The sequence below is a fragment of the Pagrus pagrus genome (assembly GCF_965226575.1).
Source record: "Pagrus pagrus genome assembly, chromosome: 7".
In the NCBI taxonomy this organism is placed as follows: Eukaryota; Metazoa; Chordata; class Actinopteri; order Spariformes; family Sparidae; genus Pagrus; species Pagrus pagrus.
The window spans coordinates 2,279,536-2,302,657 of NC_140191.1; the positions used below are offsets into that span (position 1 = coordinate 2,279,536).

Sequence of the window (23,122 nt, forward strand, 5' to 3'; positions counted from 1 at the left end):
AGCCAAAGAAATTACAGAATATTTGCAAATGCATGACAAACTATCTTCACTCTTCATGTGTGTGTTGACTGTGATGCCTGTTGTTGCTTTTTGCCGTGTCTTCATTTTTTCTCTTTCAGTTCCTGTCAAGGCACCGTTTGTTTGTCTTCCTCCAGATTATCACTCTGCTCGTTGCGTGTTATAAGAGTCCTCGTGCCGCCTTAAAGCTTCAGATCTGAAGCTCTTTGGAAGTGTCACGCACAAAGAGGACGATGCCGCAGTGTGACAGCGGCGGTGTCTCGCTAGCTTCTCGAATTGAAAAAAAGGAGTCTCTGGATGCTGCTTTCAGTCCCGAACGCTCGTCCCGGTGCACAGCTGTGTGCCCGCTGACATGCTTACTGCATTAATATTTTACTTTTTCCGCCATTTAGCTGTCACCGTCAGCCGACAGACAAGACACGAGTTTCAATCCCTCAGATACGTGTCGGCCCTCAGATGCCTACAGGAGCATGACTCAAAGACAAATGCAGATGTAGCTCAGCTGTCAGAGTCGGTTATTTAGATGGATAACAGTAAATTAAATGCAGTTTGAAATTTATTATCAGTTAATGTCCTGTAACACTCTTGGTTCTGATCTCATTTTGGCGATTTATGTTAAACAAAATAAGCATTTTAACATCTGTCAGCGCTCTGAATGCTGATCTCTGTCTGTGCGTTCAGACTGTTCAGCTCCTCACAAACTCAATCAACACAGAAGAAAATTAAAGACGCCAGAAACGTGTTAAAAGACAGTAAAAATAATGCCAGCTGTCAGGAGCGAGGCTGTTATTTGTTTCTCCGTCTGACAGGCTGAAATTTGTCCGTGAAAATATGATAATAGGTTGTTTGTTATGGTATACAGCAGCTGTGCCTCGGGGGGGGGGGGGGGGTACAAAGTTAACGCTCACCAGCTCAGACGCAGCAGAACTTTTCATATCGCCTTGTAAATGTTCACAAATGGTCGTCCAGATTGTACGAAGATCGCTCAGCAAACAGATCCGAGACTCAGAAAGCCGCCGGAGCTCAGAGTGTAAACTGAAACAATCCAACTACTGTTTATTTTATTTTCACATCACATGTATCCTTCACTTAGATAGCAACTAATGTTTCATCAGTTAAGGTGGAGAATCTCAATAATACATCCTGACGCCTTCAACAGAGAGAACATGTACAGGTTCAGATATATCTCAACAACTGTCCCACCGACTGGATTCATTTCATTCAATTCATCTTTATTTGTACAATAATGTGATGCATCGTACCAGAGTTAGCGTGGAGCTAATTTATATCTGCATTAACATGAAATTTGGTTCCCGACGTTCTCGATCCTCCGAGGATGAATCCTACTGACTTTAATGATCCTCTGACTTTTCCTCTAGCGCCACCCTGAGGTTGACAAAATAACATCTCGAGAAAACAATCTGTTAATGAATCGAGGCTGAAAACAAGCTAAAAGATTTCACTCAGTTTCTGTTGTGCTTTAAAACATCCTCTGGATCGTTGCTAACAATAGTCACGATGATTCTCCTGAACGAGCAGTATCTGAGTCTCCTCCTCTCTCAGGTTTTTGACACCGCAGCGAGCAGCAGGCAGGTTTTCTTGTGTTTGTGTGTGTGGGGGATCAGAATGACAGATTCGCTGTCACTGAAAACAAGCGAGCTGCACAGAAATGTGGGAAGCTTTCCCAGCGCACCAAACTGTTCTCTCGGCAGAAGGGAAGAATCGTGCCGTCCTAGGACAGCATGGGCAGACGTGGGCACTTGTGCGGCACAGACTGCTCCGGTTTGTTTTTGATTTCATCGCAGCGAAGCAAACAAGCTCCGTCCAATCAGACGAATGAATGGCGGTCTGGCTGCGAGCCCTCGCCTTTTCGCTGTCGTCCACACTTATCCTCGCCACGGGCTCCCCGAGGAAATGATTTCTGTCATCTTACCGTCTCCCCATCCCCCCTTTTTTAATCATTCCTCTTCCACTTCTTCTGCTTATTTCCTGCTCTTTTGTCGGACTCGGTTTAATTCGGCGTACACCTGTTGACTCTCATCTTCCTCCTCCTCACTCCCCCAATCTAAATGTTAATGTCACGGCTGCCCTCCCTGCAGAGCCCTGCTTTCAGCTGGTGTGCCTGTTTATATAGAAACGCTCTCTGGACGCCATTTGTTGTTTGTTTCCTCACTGAGTCGATGTGTTATTGGCAGACCGGGCCTCCATTTGGGACACTTTAGCAGGAAATAAACAGAGCAACTTTTAGGGCTGTGTGCTGGTGCATCAGTGTTGTTTCATCCGTTTCTCGTCTGTAGCTTCAAATCGCTCCTCCTGAGTGGATGAAATGTTTTTATCGGTGGCTGAAATTTGTGCCGAGTGCTCTCTTCTCACTTTGTACGTGTTTTCTTCGCCCACAAAAACACACTTTGTCTTTCTCAGTCTGTCTCTCTCCCCCTCCCTCTCTCAGCTCTCTCTCTCTCTCTCAGCTGTGGTTTAAGAGAGAGAAAATAAAAAAACACTTGCAGACAGTGCACACATTGCTAAATTGCTTACAGGACACAGTGTTTGTCTGCAGGGCACAATGCACACATGCTATCAGAGGCTGTTCAGTAAAGCCTCCCAGAGGTATATCACTGTTTTCCCAGACTACAGATTAGAAGCCACAGTGTAAATACCAGCAGCGCCTTCATTAGGCTTCCTGCTAATACTTGTGTTTTATTTACCACCAAATATGGAGTCTTGTTTCGTCAGCGCAGGTCACTTTGATCCATGTTTGCATGCAGCTATAAAGAGCCGGCTGTCGAGAATCTGCACTCACTGACGATGAGCTGATGTTTGGCATCAGATGGTCCCGACAAACAAAAGATTTACTGTCAATTCTCAAATAAAAGACAGGAATCGAAATGTTTGAGGAAATCAAGGCTCAAATGGGACAAAAGTGGAAAACTAGATTGGCACTCAGTCGAGCGTATACCTCAGCCAAGGCCCAACAGTCCACTCAATCAGATCTGTGCATTGTTCTCTGAGAAATTCTCGCAATGTTAAAAACATTTCTAGATCGGTCCCTTTATCCAGATCCACACCAAAAGAGTTAATGGGGTTTATTCTGGGACTGAGACCCGTCCTCCATCCAAGTTTTGTGGAAATCTGTTCAGTAGTTTTTTTGTCATCATGTTGACAAACCAACCGACCAGCTGACGGACACGAGCCAAAACTAACCTCCTTGGCGGAGGTAAAAACTTCTGCTTTATTTTACCAGTAAAATGGGGCCAGATTGAAAAAACTTGGAGGTTTCTAATATCCTGTCTGTAGTCCAGTGTTTGAGAATTCACGGTATGTTCCTTTAATTGAGGATTACCATTGGCCTGATCCCATTTAAAGGGAAAAGCCTGTGATGTCAAGTTTATTGGAGCCGACTGTTAAAAATGCATTTCATGTGGACGACCATCAGATCTCTGTCATCTCGTTAACGCTGCTCTGCCTCTGACATCATCGCAGTGCGGCTGACGCAGCTGTTCGGCCTTCTTCTTTCTGTTTCTAGTAACCGTGTGTGGACCGACCGTCACTGGCCTCCGTCCCACCTGTTTCCCTGCTGTTTCAGCTTCTTTAAACTTGCTTGTCTCTTTTTTCCCACCTCCCTCCACAGCTTGGCCTCTCAGTCCAACTTGCTCTTTGGCAGGGAGGAGGGCCTCTGCTGGTACTGTACTCTCTACACTTACAGCCACTCAGCTACCGCACGCCGCTTTCCCAAAATATCTGCTGCTGAGGAACCTGAGCATCAAAAGTCTGACTGCAGTCTGAAGAGACGTCACTGTGTACAGAAGATCACACACACACACACACACACACACACACACACACACACACACACACACACACACACACACACACACACACACACACAGCAGAGGGACAGGAACCTCATGGTGCATTCAAATGCAACATGTAAACTCGAGACTTTAAGACATCTGTCATGTTCTTTCTCTACACAATTTTTTAATAATTAGAAATCAAACCATCACAGTTTCCCCTTCATTTCTCCCTTTAACCGCAAATCAGAAACTATTTAATCAATTCTTAATGTAAACGTTCATAATTTATTAATAATGCACCTCGTCTCTCAGAATTTCTTTAATATCCAAGAAAAGTCGGTGTCGTAACTGAAATATATCTCGAACTGGATCGATATTAAATCAAAGTGAATCAGGACATCAGTGGTGATAACCAGCTCTGTGGCTGATAAATGTCTCATGCAGTAACATTAAATAAAACTTGTATTGGTCCTGTTGTTATCCTTCTTTCTGGAGCATAAAGGACATTTTAAATTCAAACAAACCTTTTTTTGACAATTTGAGAAAATGATCACAGTGATCAAAAACACTGGAGTCTCATCTGTCTGCGTACTGTCAGTGACATGGTCATAAAGTCATAGTGTTGTAAACGTGTTAAATGGCACCTGTACATGAACCATAATGTTAAAATAAAGTACAGTACTTCATCCTGTTTTAGACAGAAATACAGGATTACAACAGCGTTGTATTCAGAGCTCTCTGCTCATATTTCTTCTGCCAGTGGTTGATTGGTAAGTTCACGGCCTGATGCAGAAGGAGTTCGGTTATACAGCTCTCGTTCATGCACGTGCAAGTTCAACTCTTAAGTGAGTGATTATGCAGAAAGTTTGAAGTCAGTGACGTTTTTTTGGTATTACTGTTTCGGGTAATTGAAAATTGGAAGTCAGCAAGTCCACAGTGGTGATGGCTGCCATCCAGGAACGCAGATTTGAACTTATCCAGCACACAACCCCGTTCAAAAAGAGTTGGCACTCTCAGAGGTCGACCATTTGCTCAGTGACGAGGGGGTTATCACTCTCTGGAGGTCCAAGATACAGATTTCTACAAGGATGTGATTCTGAAGTTGACTCCTTCTGCATCTGGCCGTGAAACTTATCAATCAACCCTTTTATACATAATGTCAGATTAATGTTTGGTGTGTTTTTCATCTTTTCATCTGACTCCCCACTGCCTGGTGAACAGTTTTTAATCTTATACTCCCAGTTTGTAATGGCCCTTTAAATGTGCATCTGCACACACACAGGCTGTGGTGACCCTGATGACATCAGTAGTCTTATTTTCCTCAGACTTGATGAAGCTCCTTCAGAGCCACAGAAGAGATTACACAACAGGATGAGTAAAACTCTCTGTGACTAATAAACTGACCTCGATGTGTAGAAGTGGTGGAGTGTACCTTTAAATATCCAGAGGTACAGATACAGATCACATCCTTCACTGCAGCTGACTCTCATCTGACAAACTGTTAATTACGTTTGAATAAAAGAAACTATTTGAGTGAATCTGAATTAAACTGAAGTTGCATCATCGTGCGGCTTGTCGGTCCTCAGAAACGCAGAGCATTTTGGGAAAAACACACGGCTGCATCTCATCACACCCCGCACTGTAACCAAGTGTCTGCTTCTGGCTGTGCTCGCTGTGTTGTTAGCGCTCGGGGGGCTAGCCTGCCGCTCTCACCTTCATCACTGTCACCGGAGCGCTGACTCCGCCGTTTTCACTCGCCATAGCAATGGCACCCCCGTGGCACCGCCATCCATCTACCTGCGCCGGGGCCCGAGCCACGACGCGCAGGTTTGATGAAGTGGGCAACGGCGAGAGAGAGACGGAGTGAGCCTCGCCGCCGCCGCCGCCACCGAGGGATTTGTGTGTGTGTGTGTGTGTGTGAGAGAGAGAGAGAGGGTACAGGAGGGAGCCAGCATTTGTATGTAAGGCAGCAAGAGTGCATGAGTTTAAGTGTGTCAGAGATGGAGCAAGACAGCGAGAACATTTGAGTGCCGCAGACCCAGACCGCCTGAAGGACTGCTATCTTAAATTCCCCTCTCAGTCTGCCAGTAATTGAGGGAATATTAGAGATACAGTGCTGCAGATGGCTCATGATATGACATATTAGAAACACACCCGAGGGGCGAAAGCGCAGTAATTGGGAGCTTCAAATTCAGATCGACCGTGTCAGGCTGGGGGAGAGAGGGAGGGAGGCGAGAAAACGAGCGCCATCCGAAAAATCCTGTCGACGGCGTCAAAGAAGGGAGCCACAGTGCAGCGTCAACAGCCGGTGTCAGCGTCGGTGACAGGTTAGAGTCAGCCTCCAGCCAGCACAGGAGGAGGAGGAGGAGGAGGAGGAGGAGGAGGAGGAGGTGAAGGCTGAGTGTGAGGGTGAAGAGGCTGATCAAAGAGCCGTGGCAGGTAGAGGCACCGACGATGACACAGATGTGAGCTTTTGGCACACGACTTTGTCCCGAGCATCTTCAGGCACATGAACAGAAATCAAGTTCGGGAGCAGCTTCATGTGACAGAGCGATCGTGCCTTTTTAAACCTTGTGCACGTTCTGCAGATCTCAGCGGCGTGACTGTGGTCAGCTGGAGATGTTTTACCAAATTATAGTGAGATGGCAACAGACTGTGGTGATTAAACTTCATTTATCTGAAGCATTTTCTTTAAAAGTGAGCTCAAAAAGTCGATCGTGTTGATGTAGCTCGCAACACAGTCATCCTGCAGAGAAGGTGGGCGAAAGAGCACCTTTGTGGTGGATGATTAGTAACATGAAGATCACAATGCTATTGTCTGCGATCGTGAAGATGGAGGACGTGTTTTTTTGTCGCTGTGACAGTTTTAAGTTCCCTCTTTTCAGTCTTTTAGTGTCTGTTAATCCTTAAAGGTCCAATATCGTAAAAAAGTGAGATTTCCTGTCGTTCTTTGATTATAAAACAGGTTTCAGTGCTGTATAGTTTCAGTGTTTTGTTCAGTTGTGATGTCACAGCTCACAATTTGAGATGCCTGCTCAGGCCTGTGAGAGCCGACCAATCAGAGCTGGGCTTTTCACTTTTCAGGACAGGAGAGCCTTAAAGAGACAGGCACCTTCTGCGGGGGGGGGCAGTGTGAGAAAAACAACGCATATGGACATTTTTTTTAGTAGACATCAAAATAAAAGTACGATATAGGGCCTTTAAAACTCTTCTCTTGGATCAATCTGATGGTTCTGGTTCTGGTGAGGTGTTGTGCAATAGCCGAGCCTGAGAGGCAGAATCACAAACACATGTACAGAGCAGCATCCAACAGTCTTACAGTTTTAAAGGAGTCGTCTTTTATTATCATCCGATCCGCTCCGCCTCAGCATCAGATCCAGGTTTTCGAGAGATCGGCAGAGGGATTCAGATTTAGTTTCCTGGTGTTGTTTTAAAGCATCGGGTGGAAAGCATGTAATCGAAACCAACTATCGTAAAGAAGCCATAAAATGCAAAGCTGTTGCAGGTGGACGGAGCAGACAGATGTTGTGAAAGCTGAACAGACGAGGAATTAACTGCACCGATGCTCATATTCGACTGTTTCTACGTCTGTTATGGATTCATATCAGAGAGTTTCACTGCAGCGGAGCGGCGTGTCGTCACAAGGACTGAGACTTCTCACCTGGCTGGTTGAAAGTGACCGATGCAGACGTACCTGTGATCCTGTACGACTCTTTATCGCGCAACGTGAACTTTAACCAACGATCTCAAGAACATAAGGATGTTCGGGCTGCATGGCTTGTGGACTGTGCTTCAACGTGGCCTCAGATGTAGTCCTGTTTGTTTTGTGTGTCCGTGTTCTCCATGTGCTGAAGTCCACCCAAGCCTACGTCTGCCTGGTTTACAGATTTGTGTTTGAAAGCGGCGAGCTTCTCCTCGTTAGAGTCCCGTTCATGTTTATCTGACAGCGACCATTCCTTGAATTTGTTGCAGTTTTGGCTGAATTGTCTGTTTCATCCCTGCAAACTGTCTGATGAAGGTCCGCTCTCATGTGATGTTCAAGGATAAATCAAGAAGTTCTGTAATTATGGTCTCGATAATGTTGGTTGTCTCACTCTTCTTCTTCTCCTCCCATCTTTCTGTCTCTCCAGGCCGGTGGGCCCGATACCTCAGGGCGCCGCGCTGACAGTCAACACAAACCCCAACGTCAACATCAAGTCCGAACCCGTCTCACCGAACCGCGACCGCTGCACTCCCAGCTCCATCGGCGGGGGCGGCGGAGGCGGCGGAGGAGGAGGCCAGGGTCAGCTCCAGGGACAAGGTCTGGTGGCGGTCGCCTACCCCGGCACCCTGCGCCTGGAGGCCGGGGGCCAGGGCCGCTCGCCGGTCGACAGCCTCAGCAGCAACGGCAGCTCGTACGAGGGCAGCGACCGGGACGACGGCACCCAGGGGCGAGGCGGGGGTCCGGACTTCCACCACCAGGCCGGCGCCGGAGCCCAGCAGCCCACCATGGTCCTTCTGCGGCCCTCGTCGGCCGAGCCCCAGGAGCAGGACGGGACCAACGTGAAGAGGATGAGACTGGACACCTGGGTGACATGAAGAGGCAAGCGGAGAGGGACGGACGGACGGATGGACAGATGGAGGATGGAGATGTGTGGCTTGTGTACATGCCCCCACCAGCCCTGATGCCCCCCATCTCCTTCCCCGCACACACACACACACACACACACACACACACACACATATATATGTACCCGCCAATAACCCAGGAAACTTCACACACACATACAGACACACGCATGTCGCACGTATGGACACTGACGCACTCGTATGGCAATGTGCATACACATTTGAACTGTAATGTACCTTCACTCACACACACACACACACACACACACACACACACACACACAAAACACCCCACGGGGTCGAGCCACCAAACCAGGGATTATCTGTCAAAACAGTCACAATGTTGGACTTATACCGTATTTGAATAGAAGCGAACGAGTTTTTAAAATCAGGCCGGAGTGAAGAGAAAAATTTTGGCCACTTGGACAGTTTCACCCAGATCTCCCAGCATGCCCTGCATTTGGCTTAGCAGCTGGTAGTGTTGTCCCACACTCACGCTCTTACTGTTCATCAGTAGGTTTTTCTGGTCAAACACGACCGCACTGCATGAAGTCAGTGCCACCACACCAGTCTTTGTACACATCGGGCCCGACCACGGTTGTTTCGCTCTCGCTCTAGATTCTTGTTTCTTCTCTACGAGCCGGGGGCCGTTTTTTGCTCTTCTTCTTCTTTTTTTTGTTTTTTTTAAGCGTGGAGTTTTGTCCTTCTGTCTTTGACTGTTGAATCTTTAGAGTTTGGGATTTTTTTGAATATGAAGACACTAAAAGAAAACTCGCCTCCCTCCCCAGCCGAGCCGAGCCGAGCCGAGCCGAGCGGCGGGCCGAGTCAAGACGCCCGGCCCCGTACGAGACTGACTGACGACCCGCGGGGTCTTTTATTTAATCTGAACTAAACGAGGAAACCTGACGTGTTGCCGAGGTAAAAAGACTGCTTCTCTTTGAATCAGGGACGAGCTGCAACAGCTCAACGACACATGACGCAGATAGTTTTCGCCCACATCTTTGTCAACTACAGATGCTGAGAAAGGCCTGTGTGTGCGTGTTTGTGTGCGTGTGTGCGTGTGTGTTTGGTGTGTATGTGCTTGTGTGTGTATACGGGTTTGTTACCTCAACTGGTCGTTTTTTAAACAAAGTGATTTGGGCAAAAATTCTCAATTTCACCCTCGAACACACGCCTGCGATGCACACAGCTGAAATTATTTTTGTGAAGCGACTTTTGAATAGAGAAGCGGAGATTTCGTGAGGTACCATGTATATAAGCAATCTGTAACCTTTGTGGCTTTTTGTGTGACAGGGATATAAGGTGTTTTGAAGGTTTAAAAAAAAAAAAACGTAGATCATATACAAGTATATATTTAAACTAAAGCTTCAGGCGGTAGCGAGGGCAGCTCTGCACCTGGGGGGCCGCGACTACAACAAGACGACAGGGATTGTATATATGAACTATATATTCGGCAGGATATCCCTCAACGAAACAACAACAAAAAAAAAACATAGCGAACACGTTGATTCTCAGTGGATCGGTCTCTTTTTTATTATTATTTATGCGTGTATATATAAAGTGTAATATGTCGACGAGCCGAGAGAGGGCGCTGTCGAGGCAGAAAGGGAAGACGTAGCCGTGGTGACTCGGACTGTTTGGAGTGAGCAGTGGTTTGGACTCTGTCACTGATGGAGCGCACTTTACCTTCACCCCCCACCCCCACCCTCAGCCCCGCCCCCACCCTCAGCCCCGCCCCCTGACACCTGACACACACCTGACACACACATACACTCACACACACACACACACACACACACACACTAGGGTTAGACTGATAGACAGCTGGTTTGTTAAAAAAAAAATCTGATACACAAATATATTTGTGCACTTTTTTATTTAAATCCTGCAAATTTGTGTTTTTGTTGTAATTTAATTTAAATAATTTATTTTACTGTCGATCAACCAATCAGAGCTCAGTTTACAGTTAGTGGGCCGGACCACCTTAGATTTAAAATTCTGGCCGCCCGTTTAATCAATAATTAAATTTGAGATTTTTGCCTTTTTTTGCTTCCATGACATAAAAATAAATATACACATTTATGTTTCCATTTTAGAGTACTTTAGAGTACTTGATTTTTTTTTGTTTGTTTGTTTTTTTAAAAAGGAAAATCTAAAATAAATTTAAACTTTTCCAATTTAAAGGCTTTTTATTTATGTATGTATTTCAATTTAATTTAAAAGAAATGGATGACAGAAATACTTTGGACATTTAATGATCATTTTATTACATTTTTGTCTTTATAAGCATCAAACTTAGTCGATTATTTTCAATTATGTCAATATTTTAACACTGAAAAAGTCCAAAATGTAAAAGTTTCGTCATTTAAAGGCAACAGCAGCTTCTTCAGGAAGGAACAACAAACACTACCTCGAGAGCTGCAACGATTCAGCTATTAAATTAATCTCCAGCTGTTTTGATCAGTGATTAATCAGATTGAGTCAAATTCTCTGATTCCAGCTTGTTACACCTGATTATTTTCTGATTTCTTCTTTTGTCGACAGAACGAGACACTTGAAGTCGTCATCTTAAACATTTTTCACCACTTTCTGACATTTTATAGAAAATAATCATCAGATTAATCGACAGCGAGCATCATCGCTGCCTTCCTGCTTCATTATTCTGTCTACATTCAGAGTTTTGCCCATGATGGTTTAAATTACCCCCCCAAAGAGGTTTATCCCCTTCATAATATTATATATATATTATATGTATTATATACAGCATATCAATCTGTTGAGTATTTGCAGCGTCGGCACTATCTGTCACAAACATATCAGTCAAACTCTTGAGCAAACACACAGATTTTGTACGAGTAAGCGAGCCGAGGACGAGCTTCACCTCCTCCTCCTGTTAAAAGCCATGTGTGTGTGTGTGTGTGTGTGTGTGTGTGTGTGTGTGTATTTACAGGATCTGTCGGCTGTTTTTGTATCTCGGAGAGGTGAAGCGACGATGAAGGAAATGTGAAGGATGTCATTTCTGTAAAAAGTGACGGGGTGATTTAGGGTTTTTAGATTTTTAGCATCATGGTGGTCAAGAGTGCAGCTCCGTGTATTTATTTTGTTCCTAAAAGCACTCTGAGCCTCCGTCCATGTGCTCGTTAAAAGCTTCGGAGGGCGGTTTGGGTATCGTTTAGTCGTTAAGCCGGAGGTTTCAGGACGAGTCTTGATCTTTTAATGACTACCTCCCTGATCCAAACGGCACACTTGTCGACTTTGGGTTTTTACCACATCCAGCCACCACATCCTTCACACGGGCAGGCCCTCTTCACCTCCCGCTCACCCCGTCACTCACCCATCAGTTAGCTCTCTGGAAGCTTAATCTGACACACACACACACACACACACACACACACACACACACACACGTCATGTCATCACACACTACTTTCTGTTTCTCCGTCCAGACAGCGGGTGTCAGCGCTGACATATTATTCGGGGGTCATTTTGAACACACTACTCCCATCATCCTCTCCTCACTTCATCTCTGATTTTTTTTTTTCTTCTCTCTCCACGTCTGTCACTCACACACACACACACACACACACACACACACACACACTCATCCACTCTGTGACAAGTCTGAGCGTCAATATTTCTTCTCTGAGCGCGTGGCAGAGTGAACATTAATCCCCCGAGTGTAAACACTTTGACTGTTAAGACTGTTGTACCCTGAGCTACGAACAAAACAGAAACATAAATCTCGACCCCACGTAGACGACCTCGTTCTGACAGAATCGGGCGATGCTGCGACGAAAAGCGCTCCTCCCATTCATTTCAATGAAGGTGGTGTGTTCAGGCTGCGGCTGTGCGACCAGCAGGGGATGTCCGAACATAAAATGACATCACAATGCGATGGCCAATCAAGTAAGCTGGCTGCGGTCAACCCGACGTCCACAGCGTTTTATTCTGACAGAAAAGCGGCGGCAGAGCGCTGCAGTGTGTGTTGACATCAGCTAGGCAGCTAAATGATGAGATTAATATAATGTAGATTCAGAGAAATAAATATAATCAAACATTAACTTGATAAAGTCTTTCTGAATATCTTCTCAATCAAACTATGTCACATTTAAAGTGAAAAACTGTCAGACAGACTATAAGAGAATAAACTGAAAACATGAAATGAACACAGACGAGTCAGTCGAGTCCAGTTGCAAGTCATCAGACAGTGACTTGTGTCCACATCACATCTCTGCGTCACACAAACGGTTTACAGAACGACACTCCCACGACGCCGCACAACCCTGCAGCCGGTCGCCGCCCCGCCTGGTTCTGTCTGCGTGAGGCCTGAAGGCTGCGAGCCACAACACAAACATCCTCTGCGACGGGACCGGTCACATGAAGCCCCGGACACTAGGGGTCGCTGTAATCACCAAACAGAAAAGACAATCGTGCTGAGAAATAGTTTAAAGAACCTGCATCCCCCCCGAGAGAAGCGACACTTTGCTCCTGTACAATGATGTTTAGAAGTCTCACTCACTTTCCAGTGTTAATTTGTGCTGGTGACAGTCTGTTTTTAATTGTTCTCTGAGAATTGATATTATTATTATTATTATTATTATCATCATCGTCGCCGCAGCTCTCGCTGACGGTCGCTGTCATGATGATGTAGAAATCTGCGTTTTATTTTTTTTTTTGTGTAGGTTTAGGCATCTTGTTTTATTTGGAATTTTATTTTATTTTATGATATTAAAAATATTCTATAAATATATATTTTTTGTTTTTCGGGATTTGTTTTCCTTTTTTTTTTTTTTTCTTCGACAAAAGGGTGTTACTAATGTTGCACGATTTTTAAATGACATGAAGCAAAAACAAACACAAGCGTAGTGATATTTTAGTACACGTGTGGCTGCGGACGGAGAGACGCCGAACGACACAAAAAAAAATAACTTCTTGCTTCGATGCTGCAACTTTTGAGTCCAATGTACAAAACCTCTGAGTCCACACATGCTAACATGGAGGGAGGGCGTTGGGGGGGGAAAGTCAGTGTGACACGTCTAACTTATTTCTGACCAGACACAATGATGTCAATGCATGGGCGTTTAAAAAAAAACAAGCGACGAGTGAATCATGTTATAGGAAATACAAATGTAATATCGACACAAATATACATCACACAGAAATACGTTTAAGAAAAAGAAAAAAAACTGAAGAAAAAAGTTTAAAATAAATTATAGCTAATATATTGTGTTCGGCTAGTCTGCTTTTTTGTTGTAAAGATACATTTTTTTTGTTGTTTTTGGAGAATGATATACAATTTGTGTATATTTTCATAAATAAAGTATGCACTGATATGTTATTACAAATTCTATACTGCTTTTACAAAAAAAAGTGTTTGTTATTGTACCAAAGTATCCATTGGTCCCCTCTTCCCCGCCTCCCCTTTTTGCGTATGTTTTACCGTATTTTATATATTAAATAGACAAGTTGACCTACAGAACGTCTGGCTGGGTGTCCTTTATTGTCTGCGGGTGTGTTGATGTGACGGCAGTACCGCGCTGTCGACACTAGATGGTGCTCTCATGTTTTGTTATTGGTGCTTTTGTATGGCAGGACACAGGAAGCTGCAGAGGAGACGAGAAGCTCCTGTTTCCAAAATGTTCATGTTTTATTTTAGTTTGATTAAGTTTTTTTTATGGTTTAAGACCCAAAACTATGTGTTCACTGTGTGTTTATAACAGTGAAGGAATGTAACTAAGTACACTTACGCAAGTACTGTACTTAAGTACAATTTCGAGGTACTTCTCTTTATCCACTCCACCACATTTTGAAGGCAAATATTGTACTTTTCACTCCACTACATTTATTTGATAACTTTAGTTACTAGTTACTTTGCAGATTACATGACATCACATTTAATTTATCGGCAATCAGACAAAAAAAAACACTGATATTTAGAATAATTCTGAAAGTCTGATCCAATAATCGTCCAGGCAACACATATTTTAAAGTACATGTAAATAAATTAATACTTAACTTATACTTTTTATTAATTAAGTACATTTCATATCAGATACTTTGAGACTTTTACTCGAGTACTATTCATATGAGAGACTTTCACTTTTACCAAAGTAACATTTTAACACGATATCGTCGATGAGTGTGACCTCTGGGTCTCTTTTACATGAAGCTGCAGGTGAGTAACTTTGTAAAATGCCGTAACAAAACATGTTTAATTGTTTAAAAGCTTCACCTACAGTAAATATGTGAGCAGAAGGAGGAAGGTACGCTTCGTTTATTTAATCTCGTATTTTGAGATTCAAACCTCCAGTTGGATTTTTATGTCGACCTCTTAGCGAACAGGTTAAAGTCTCCAGTAAACTCAATCGTCGAGATGTGAAGAGAAAAATCCTTCTTGTGCAGAAGAAGCACAACGATCGACTTCATGACTCAGAGGATTTACATGTTCGCTGCTCAGCTGCTGCTCGAGCTTTGAGCCACTTAGAGTGCAGATCAATGAAACTGGATACTTAACTGATTGATTGAGATAAAGGCTGTTCTTCCTCCTCCTCCTCCTCCTCCTCCATGTTCTGACCACAGATGAGGTCAAAGGTCAGGACAGAAGCTGAAGGTCTTGAGTCGATTAAAGCGAGACAAAGGTGAGTTCAGGAGAGTTTGTATCTTGAGCTACAACTTGCAGACCGACTCCAGAGAGCACAGGGACGAGTTTATAAATGTGCTATATTGTTATTTCACGGCTTTTAATCATAACAAGCTCGTCTCCAGATAAATCACAAGAAAACACTTTGCCTCATTATCTCAACATAACAAGCGATTATTCCTTCATCTCACCATCAGGTGTCAAAACCCTGAAATCAAACGAGTCATTTAGTGATAAACGGCTTTACAGTAAGTGACGACTGTGAAGTTTTATCGTGTGATCACAGGAGAAACCTCATGTCGACTTTAATGATCCTCAGGAGAAATGATTTCAAAGGTTTTTATACATGTCGGTGTGTTAAAGTCTGTTTAGTCTATTTTTATCTTTACAGAACGGCTACAAAGGCGACCAGCGAGTGAGCGGTAACAGCATAATATGGGAAAATGTAATTAAAAAAACTCGTATTTAAGACGTAATGAGGTTTTTCCCTACTTCATATTTCTACAGCTTACATGTTAGAATGGCAGTTAGTAGAGCATATACCTCCGCCGAGGCCCAACAGTCCTCGACACCAGAGGTCAGCAACCAAAATGTTATCAGTTAATCAGCCTTCAGGTTCACATTAAGTTTAATTACGACACCACATCAAAATTTGGACCTGTAGTTTTATGTCATCACTACGGCAATTTAAAAAACACGTTTCTCCCATAATCAGGACGTTATAATTATATACGATAATAATAGGGTTTTTGTTATATATATAGCACTTTTTGTTGCAGGGTTACTGACTGTAGCTGTGAGAGAGGTCATGCTAACGTGTTTTAGCTTAGCAGCTACAGTAAAGTAGAGTTTAGCTCAAAAAGCTTTTAAATAACATCTTTTCAAATCAGTTTGGGATCTCAGAGCTTCGGGAGACTTGGATTATACATGACGAACTGTATGGAGACACTTTTATGTTTATTTGTTGTTACTGTTGTCGTTTTTGTTTCCATTTTAAATCAAGTCTCCAGCTGCTTCAGGTGTTCAGCAGAACGCTGCGAGCTCTTTTACTGTGAAGCTCCAGAGATGTTTTGTGGACTACGAGGCTTCACCTGACTTTATATCAGCACTGAGGTACGAGTTATGTTTCTGTGTGTTTCCAGGCGGCAGCATCGTCCACTGTGGAGCTGTTTTTGGTGATGGTTGGTAAATTTGGCTATTGTTCACCAGAACCCAGCCAGGACCGACTGAGCTGCCCGTCAGCTGCCACCATCAGCTGGTTTGTCCGCAGCAGCCGTCAAACAGACACACACACTCATGGCTCAACAGGATGCTAATAATAACCACACACACCCTCAGGCAGCTCAGTCAGAGGTCCAACTGGACGGTCCGGGCATTGTCCGTCCAACAGTCACCCCTTTTCCTGCCACTGAGCCATTTCACTGACACTGATCTTATCTTTGTTAAACACTCAGCTGACTCAAATATGTTGCTGCATCATGTGTTTAAAAGCAGTTTGTATCTAAAGGAAGTCTTGATTGAACAGATTGTTTGTTCCTGTGTGTTTAACACTTATATTTTCTGTGTTGTGAATGTATTTTGTGGTTGAGAGACAGAGAAGTGGAGGTCTGGGTGAGTCATCCTCCTCCTTCCTCTCCACTCTGTGCTCTGGGTGTGGCTCGCTAACTTCGTTTCCAGACGCTGATCAGATTAAAGTGTGGGCATCTGCAGGCCGAGAGAGGAAGTGCCCCCCCCTCGCCTCGGCCCACATCGCATTTAAAACTGAATCAGTCGCGATGAGAAACGACAGTTATTATATTATTAGTTATTATAATACAGGGAAAAATCTCCTGAAGTTTAATCCACGAGTTAAATAACCGACTCATGGAAATAACACAGACTCATCCGAGGTTTCCTGAGACATCCTCACATCAGAAAGGATCTCTGGACTCCTGTTTCCTAGATGTTACCTGGTTAAAACCTCCCAGAGAGTTTAAGTTAATGTCCTGATGTGCAGCTGCTTAATGTTAGACTGTCAGCTCCTGTTTTTTCAGTTTAAGTGAAAGATCTCAGACTTTTTTTAAATAATTTTTTGCAAATTATGAGCCCAGATTTGTGAAAATGCATGTTAGTCAGCACTTCTCTCCATCCACCTGACAGCTGTGGTGCATCACAATCAGATTAAACAGCATGATTAGAGGAGCTCTGCTCTGGACCAACAAACAAATATGTGTAAATAACTGAAACTTCATAAATCCAACAGGGTTTTTTGTTTATTTTATTCCTGTTTGGGATCTTTGCTCTGGAAAACATGAGTCATGAATTTCAAATTATCTACAAAGATTATCAGTGGATGTTTGTGATCGTGGATCTTGATTCACTCCAGAATGAATTTGATAAAACATTTATTCATAAATAAGATGTCGATGTTTGTGCAGGCGTCACCTTCTTGTCATGTTTTCCTGATAGCGTTGCACCTTCATGATGTGGTGTGCGTTTAACCAGCCTCTCCCAGTTTTATCACACAACACAATGCCACAGATATCACACGTTTTTCATGCTGACTGCAGGAATGTCCACCAATGTGTTTTTAATCATCCGTCAATTATTTATTCATTTGTCCTTTTCAGAAGTCTGGTTTTCTCTTCTGGTCCGTCATTATTCCTGACCGAACCCTCGTTTGTGCTGCCATTATATAAACAGAAGTCACAAGACAGGTGCTGATGCTTTTTAAGTTGATCTGGTGTAAGTTACTAATAGGATTCTTAGAAACTGCTTATGATCATCATTCTTCTATTAATTGAATGTAACCACTGAAAATGATCCAAAGACCAAAGAGTTTAGGTATGAATCCTAACATGCGACACGTGTCCTTTGCAGAGAGTTGATCAGGTGGTTGATGAGGCCTGAACCTGCTCTGTAGATAAAACCAGCAGTCAGCGTTCTCCTGATTTCTGAGAGTGAGTGAATATCTGAATCGGTCATATTGATGAAGACAGATGACCGTGAGCTCAAACATCCAGGTCACACGCGTCTCATTCACTCGTCCTGCAGCTGTCAGCAGCAGATTGCACACCGCAGTGCAACTTCTGTTCTATTTTCTGATGCGAGCCTGTGACTGATGACTTGATAACCAGAGATAGACGCTGGTGTCGAGGCGGGGGAGGGGTGTCGGACAGAAGTTGGACATAGTTTCTTAACTCGACGCATCGTGGATCACCTGTCGGACAGTAATCTGCTACTAATGACCCACAGAGGAAGCCATTTTGGATTTCAACTGTCCTCTGTCCTCATTTCACATTTAAACCCAGCGCCTGCAGTTCCCAGTGCCTCAGAGCAGAGGGAAGCTTCAGTTTCTGGGTTTCTACTATTAAACCCTGACTGATAATATGACACTTTGTACTGTATACTGATATCTCGACTTGCAACTGCAGCCAACCCGTAAACAAACACCCGTCTCCCCCTCAAATCAATACTGAACTCATGTCTTTTTAAAAGTCAGTGTGTTCAGCTCTCAGTACTTTTGTATCTTCTAACTGAACTGAATCTCTTTAGTTTCTCTCGTCCTGTTTGTTCTTTCAAACATCTGCTGTGTTTTACTGTTTCATGTGTTCACTGTCAGCTGGTTCAGGAGTCGTGTTTAGTTACTGCTGCTGAAAACACAACGTTTCCTGTGATGCTGCTTCATAATAAAAGCTTTTAAATTACTAAATAAAAAGGGGCTTTTATTGTGAAGAAGTTTTGTTAGTGGTGACTCTTCGATTGTACTGCGGGGATCGAGACAAGAGCGTCATTGGTTTAAGACACACCTTCAAGCAGGTAGCCCAGCTGTGATGGAAAAGTAAAACCCCGGCCGTGCTGAGTCAAACCGGGTAGAGCCAGGCCGGCAGATGTGATGGAAAAACACACATTTTGGTATATAAGATATCTTGTAAAATACTGGCGTGATATTTCCTGCAGATATTGATGTTTCTGGTGACTGTGAGGCTGGACATGGTCAGCTGCAGCAGAGAGGTGTCGAGATGTCTGATGAGAGCAGCACCAGGTGAGCTGATTGTCACGGCTGGTGCTTGTTGGCTGATTACACTCTCCTCTTTAATGCAGCAGCATGCTGGACCTCAGATGACTGCTGCTGCACACAGAGGACGGGTGGATAGGCTTCTGTATTTCATTATTCAACTGTCACAATGCTTTGGAAGTGTTCCCAGTGAGATCTCAAAATCTGACCCTTTGAGTCTGATGACAAACAAACAAACTCATCTCTGGTCCCGCCTGTAGTAAGATACGATTCATGTTCGTGTGGTTTTGGATTAATTGGAAAATAGACGTGAATTCTCCCTCAGGTCAGAGCGACAACTCGGACTGTCAGAGAAAATGTTGGTACACGAGTTGCAGAGGTGATGTCATGTAATGATGAAACACGGTGGACAGAAGTAAACGTTGGGTTGAGGGTAACCTGCATATTTGTGAAATATATTTCACAGCTTACATGATCCGTTTCCTTTGCTCTTCTTTGTCATGACATGCCGACATGTTGTTTAAACGCTCTGAGCGATAAAATGCAAAACGACTTCTTTTATGCGTCCATGTTGCTCCCACATTCTGACTTCGACGACCACACCGAAGTCGGAAGAACGACTTCCCGACTCGGGAAGTCGGACCATCTGAGGAGCACGTGAACGCAGCAAACCTCTACACGTTGTTAGCTGGGTGTTAGTGAACCTCCAGCAGGGCTTCAACTTGTTACTCAGTGGCATCACATCATTACTTCTACTCTCCTCTCTCACGCCTTGTATCTCCCTTCTCTGATATAACAAGGTAATGTAGGTAAAGTGGGAGAACACGGAGCTCCACTCAGTCCAGATCTGCAGCTCCTCCATCATTCACACCAGTGACATCAGGAGTAAATCAGTGGAGACAGGATGACGGATGGCAGATGGCTATCAGAGCACACATGTGCAAACACACACACACACACACACACACACACACCGCTACAAAGAGCTAAAGAAGCGGTACGTCTCTCCTAATGGACTCGTACAAACACACACCTCCCCCATCAGGCCGGTGGTCATGGCTGGACCAGACAGGCGTGTTCATACCCGGCGTGTCTTAAGTGAACGATTGTGGATTGTTCTACTTAAATTTAGTTTATTCCAGCGAGATTAATGCCTTTGGTTGCACAAAATCATGGCAACAAGACCTGAAGATGTGTCAGTTTGTAAGAAATCAGAATGAAGATGTTCCTCCACGTCTCTCTAACTGGTTTGAACTGGCTGAAAACACGTTCCCACTGCGCTGATAAGTCAACCACCAATACTTTATCAGCGGCCGTGCCAGGTTTTGTGGGAACCAGGGAGCTTGTTAGTGGAAAACTTGGCGCGCGGTGAACACGTGTTGTTGACAGTCGGTTTGACCCTCGCTAACAGGGTTTTACTCTGTTAAGTTGCCAAGGAATAAAGTGATTCATGCAGCCATTAGAAGATACATCCCACCTCTGCAGCGATTTAGCGTTAACGACTCATTTGTGCCAGAAGTTCGTCGGTGCCAAACTAACTTTTAACAAACACACAAACACTTGTTTATGTACAGGATGGCAGGTTCCCTGGAGGCTCCACTGCTTTAGATGAAGCTTATTAGTTAAAGCCAAACTATCAACAAAAACATATGTATGTATATAAATACGTGAAGATGAAGAAGAACAACTAAAGAAGGACTTGGGGATGTGGTCTATGGTTGTTTTCTCTTCTGTTACAACTGTTTCCAGCGCATTCGTGACGTGAAACATGACGTCAGTGACGTACAGCGTGACGCTTCAGATAAAAATCACAGACAGCCTGCAGGAAGTGTGAGTGGGGTTAACAGGTGATTTTTTTAGCGAGTCGATCTGCGTTTAAAAAATACGTGTAGACCCGCTAATTTGGCTGGAAGAGGGGCGTTACATACACTCACATGTGAATGGCTTTTTCTCACCCAGATGAGAATTTCCATGTGTGGAAACAAAACATGGCACATGAAATCACATTACATTTGCTTCTTCACAGGTGAATTTTACATTTTCACAGATTTTCTGAAGTGGTTGAACTATTTTTACAGAAATTTACATTTTATTTACAATTTACAAGGCAAATTTCACATGTGAAAATGTAAATTTCTTAAGTTGAAAATTTAAAACAAAACTCCAACCCTAAAATTTTAACATGTGAAAAGAAAAATAATGTTAAATGTGAAGTGGACACACTGTACTGTAATGTACTGTAATTTGCTTTTTTCGTGTATGAATGAAAATTTCCATCTCTTCACACATTTTCGCATGCAATTGTTTTATTTTTTCATGTGTGAACTGGAAGAAAAATATGTCACATGTGAACTTTACATTTTCACAAGTAACTGGCTTTTTATCACATGAATGAAAATGTCTGAATATTTACATGTATTATAAGCTTATACACATTATTCCTCATGTGGAAACAATCACTGCATGATCACTGGGTCCATAAGACCTTTTGTTCAACACATTTTAATATAAATCAGAGCTGAAACAACAAAGTGTCAGACAGAATTTTGTTCTGGAGATTATATTAAATGGACTCTGTTCTGTTTTCCTCTCGAGGCCTCAACACAGTTCTCCTCGTCACAGTTAGTGATTGTATTGTTGGTGTCTTGAGTAGGACAGCGCCGTTGACATGCAGAGAATAGCAACATGCCAGACAGCTGCCGTAATACCATTCCAGCACTCCAGCTTTTCTCACAGTGAATGCGACCGTCTGCGGTTTCCTTCCTCCCTGAATCTCTCATTGGGCACATTTGGGCAGCGAGGAGGCGAGCACCCAGCGAAAATAGCCATCATTGTTCGGGGAAACTGACTAATGAATGACAAGAGGGGGGGAGGGAGTGCAGCGGTGGGGGTTAGGGAGGGAGAGGAGGTGAGGTCACACATTGTTCCCTCTTCAGTACTTTTTTTTTCCTCGGCCGTCTCGTGGGACGGCTGTTTGCTTGTGGAGGGCCCCGGTGCTGCTTTGTTAGCTTGCCTGCTTTGAGGTCAGTGAGGATGGGATGTTGCCAAGTCCAGGCGCACAAACACACACACAAACACACACAAACAAACACACACAAACAGCCTCACTGCCTTCCTCAATGAGAACCCCAAAGGAAACAGAGATGGATGCTGCTGGAAGGCAGCAGGCAGCTGCTTGTTTCTTGACCTTGTCTCACCGACGCGACTGTATTGAGTCAAAGAAGAGGTTTATAGTTTTATAGACCTGTCTGATAAATTGTCACAATCCAATCCAGTCAGCCTCCGCTTGTTATTTGTTACTCATATTTGTAATATTTGATTTATGGGTCTATCATTTTGACAGTTTTATAGGAAAATTTCCTGGTAAGAACAATGAAATAATGTGCCTGGTGTCGGGATGGCTCCGAGTAAATATTCATTACTATTACTTTATTATTGGAAAATTAACTCTCTATATATTCTGGATTGAATGCTCACATGTTAACACATTTCTGCATGTTGTTCACTGACTAAAAGACTCTCCCTTGCATATATATTTCCATATTAATTATATGAAACTACATTGTTCTCTACAGGGCACAAACCTGTAAATATAAAGTGATACCTTTGTCCTAAATCAATATCATGGCATTAAACAGTCTTGTATAAGACTGTCAGAGTTCAGGGGTTCAGGCCCACACTGTCAATGTTTTTATTTACTCAAAGCAGCGATAAGGAACTTTTCTTTTTGTTGATTTTGGAGCCCCACTGCCTTCTGATACAAAGATCTTACTTTTTTTTTTTTTTACATGCATAGAAATCCTCTATTTACAATTATTTCTATTTAGAAATAATTGTAAATAGAGGATTAGAAACCTTAATATGACGATTGTTAAATGTAAGCTTTGTTTAGGTTAGCCTAGATTAGCTTTAGATCACAGCTATGCTGTTTAAGCTGTTTTGTTTTTGTGGGATAAAAATGCTAAAAGATGCAGGATCAAGTCAGTTGGGATCCTGGTGCCATTTTGCATCTCAGCAACTCACTAAAATAGGTGTTTTTGGCCTGAATCGAAGTTAATTTAAGAA

At 43.5% G+C, this 23,122-nt stretch overlaps 1 protein-coding gene across 16 annotated transcripts in view; it reads left to right on the forward strand.

Moving 5' to 3' along the window:
• mef2d (myocyte enhancer factor 2d) overlaps positions 1–13,899 on the forward strand; it is a 110,042-nt gene extending 96,143 nt beyond the window's left edge. For 10 of the 16 annotated variants that reach the window (XM_084358506.1, XM_084358500.1, XM_084358509.1 and 7 more), the window contains 2 exons: positions 3,647–3,697; positions 7,943–13,899. In XM_084358506.1, coding sequence (XP_084214632.1) covers positions 3,647–3,697; positions 7,943–8,390 — 499 coding nt within the window. In that variant the 3' untranslated portion in view covers positions 8,391–13,899. The remainder of the gene's footprint in view (positions 1–3,646; positions 3,698–7,942) is intronic. The other 6 variants (XM_084358511.1, XM_084358497.1, XM_084358502.1 and 3 more) reach the window with 1 other exon arrangement.
• Positions 13,900–23,122: the final 9,223 nt, after the last annotated feature.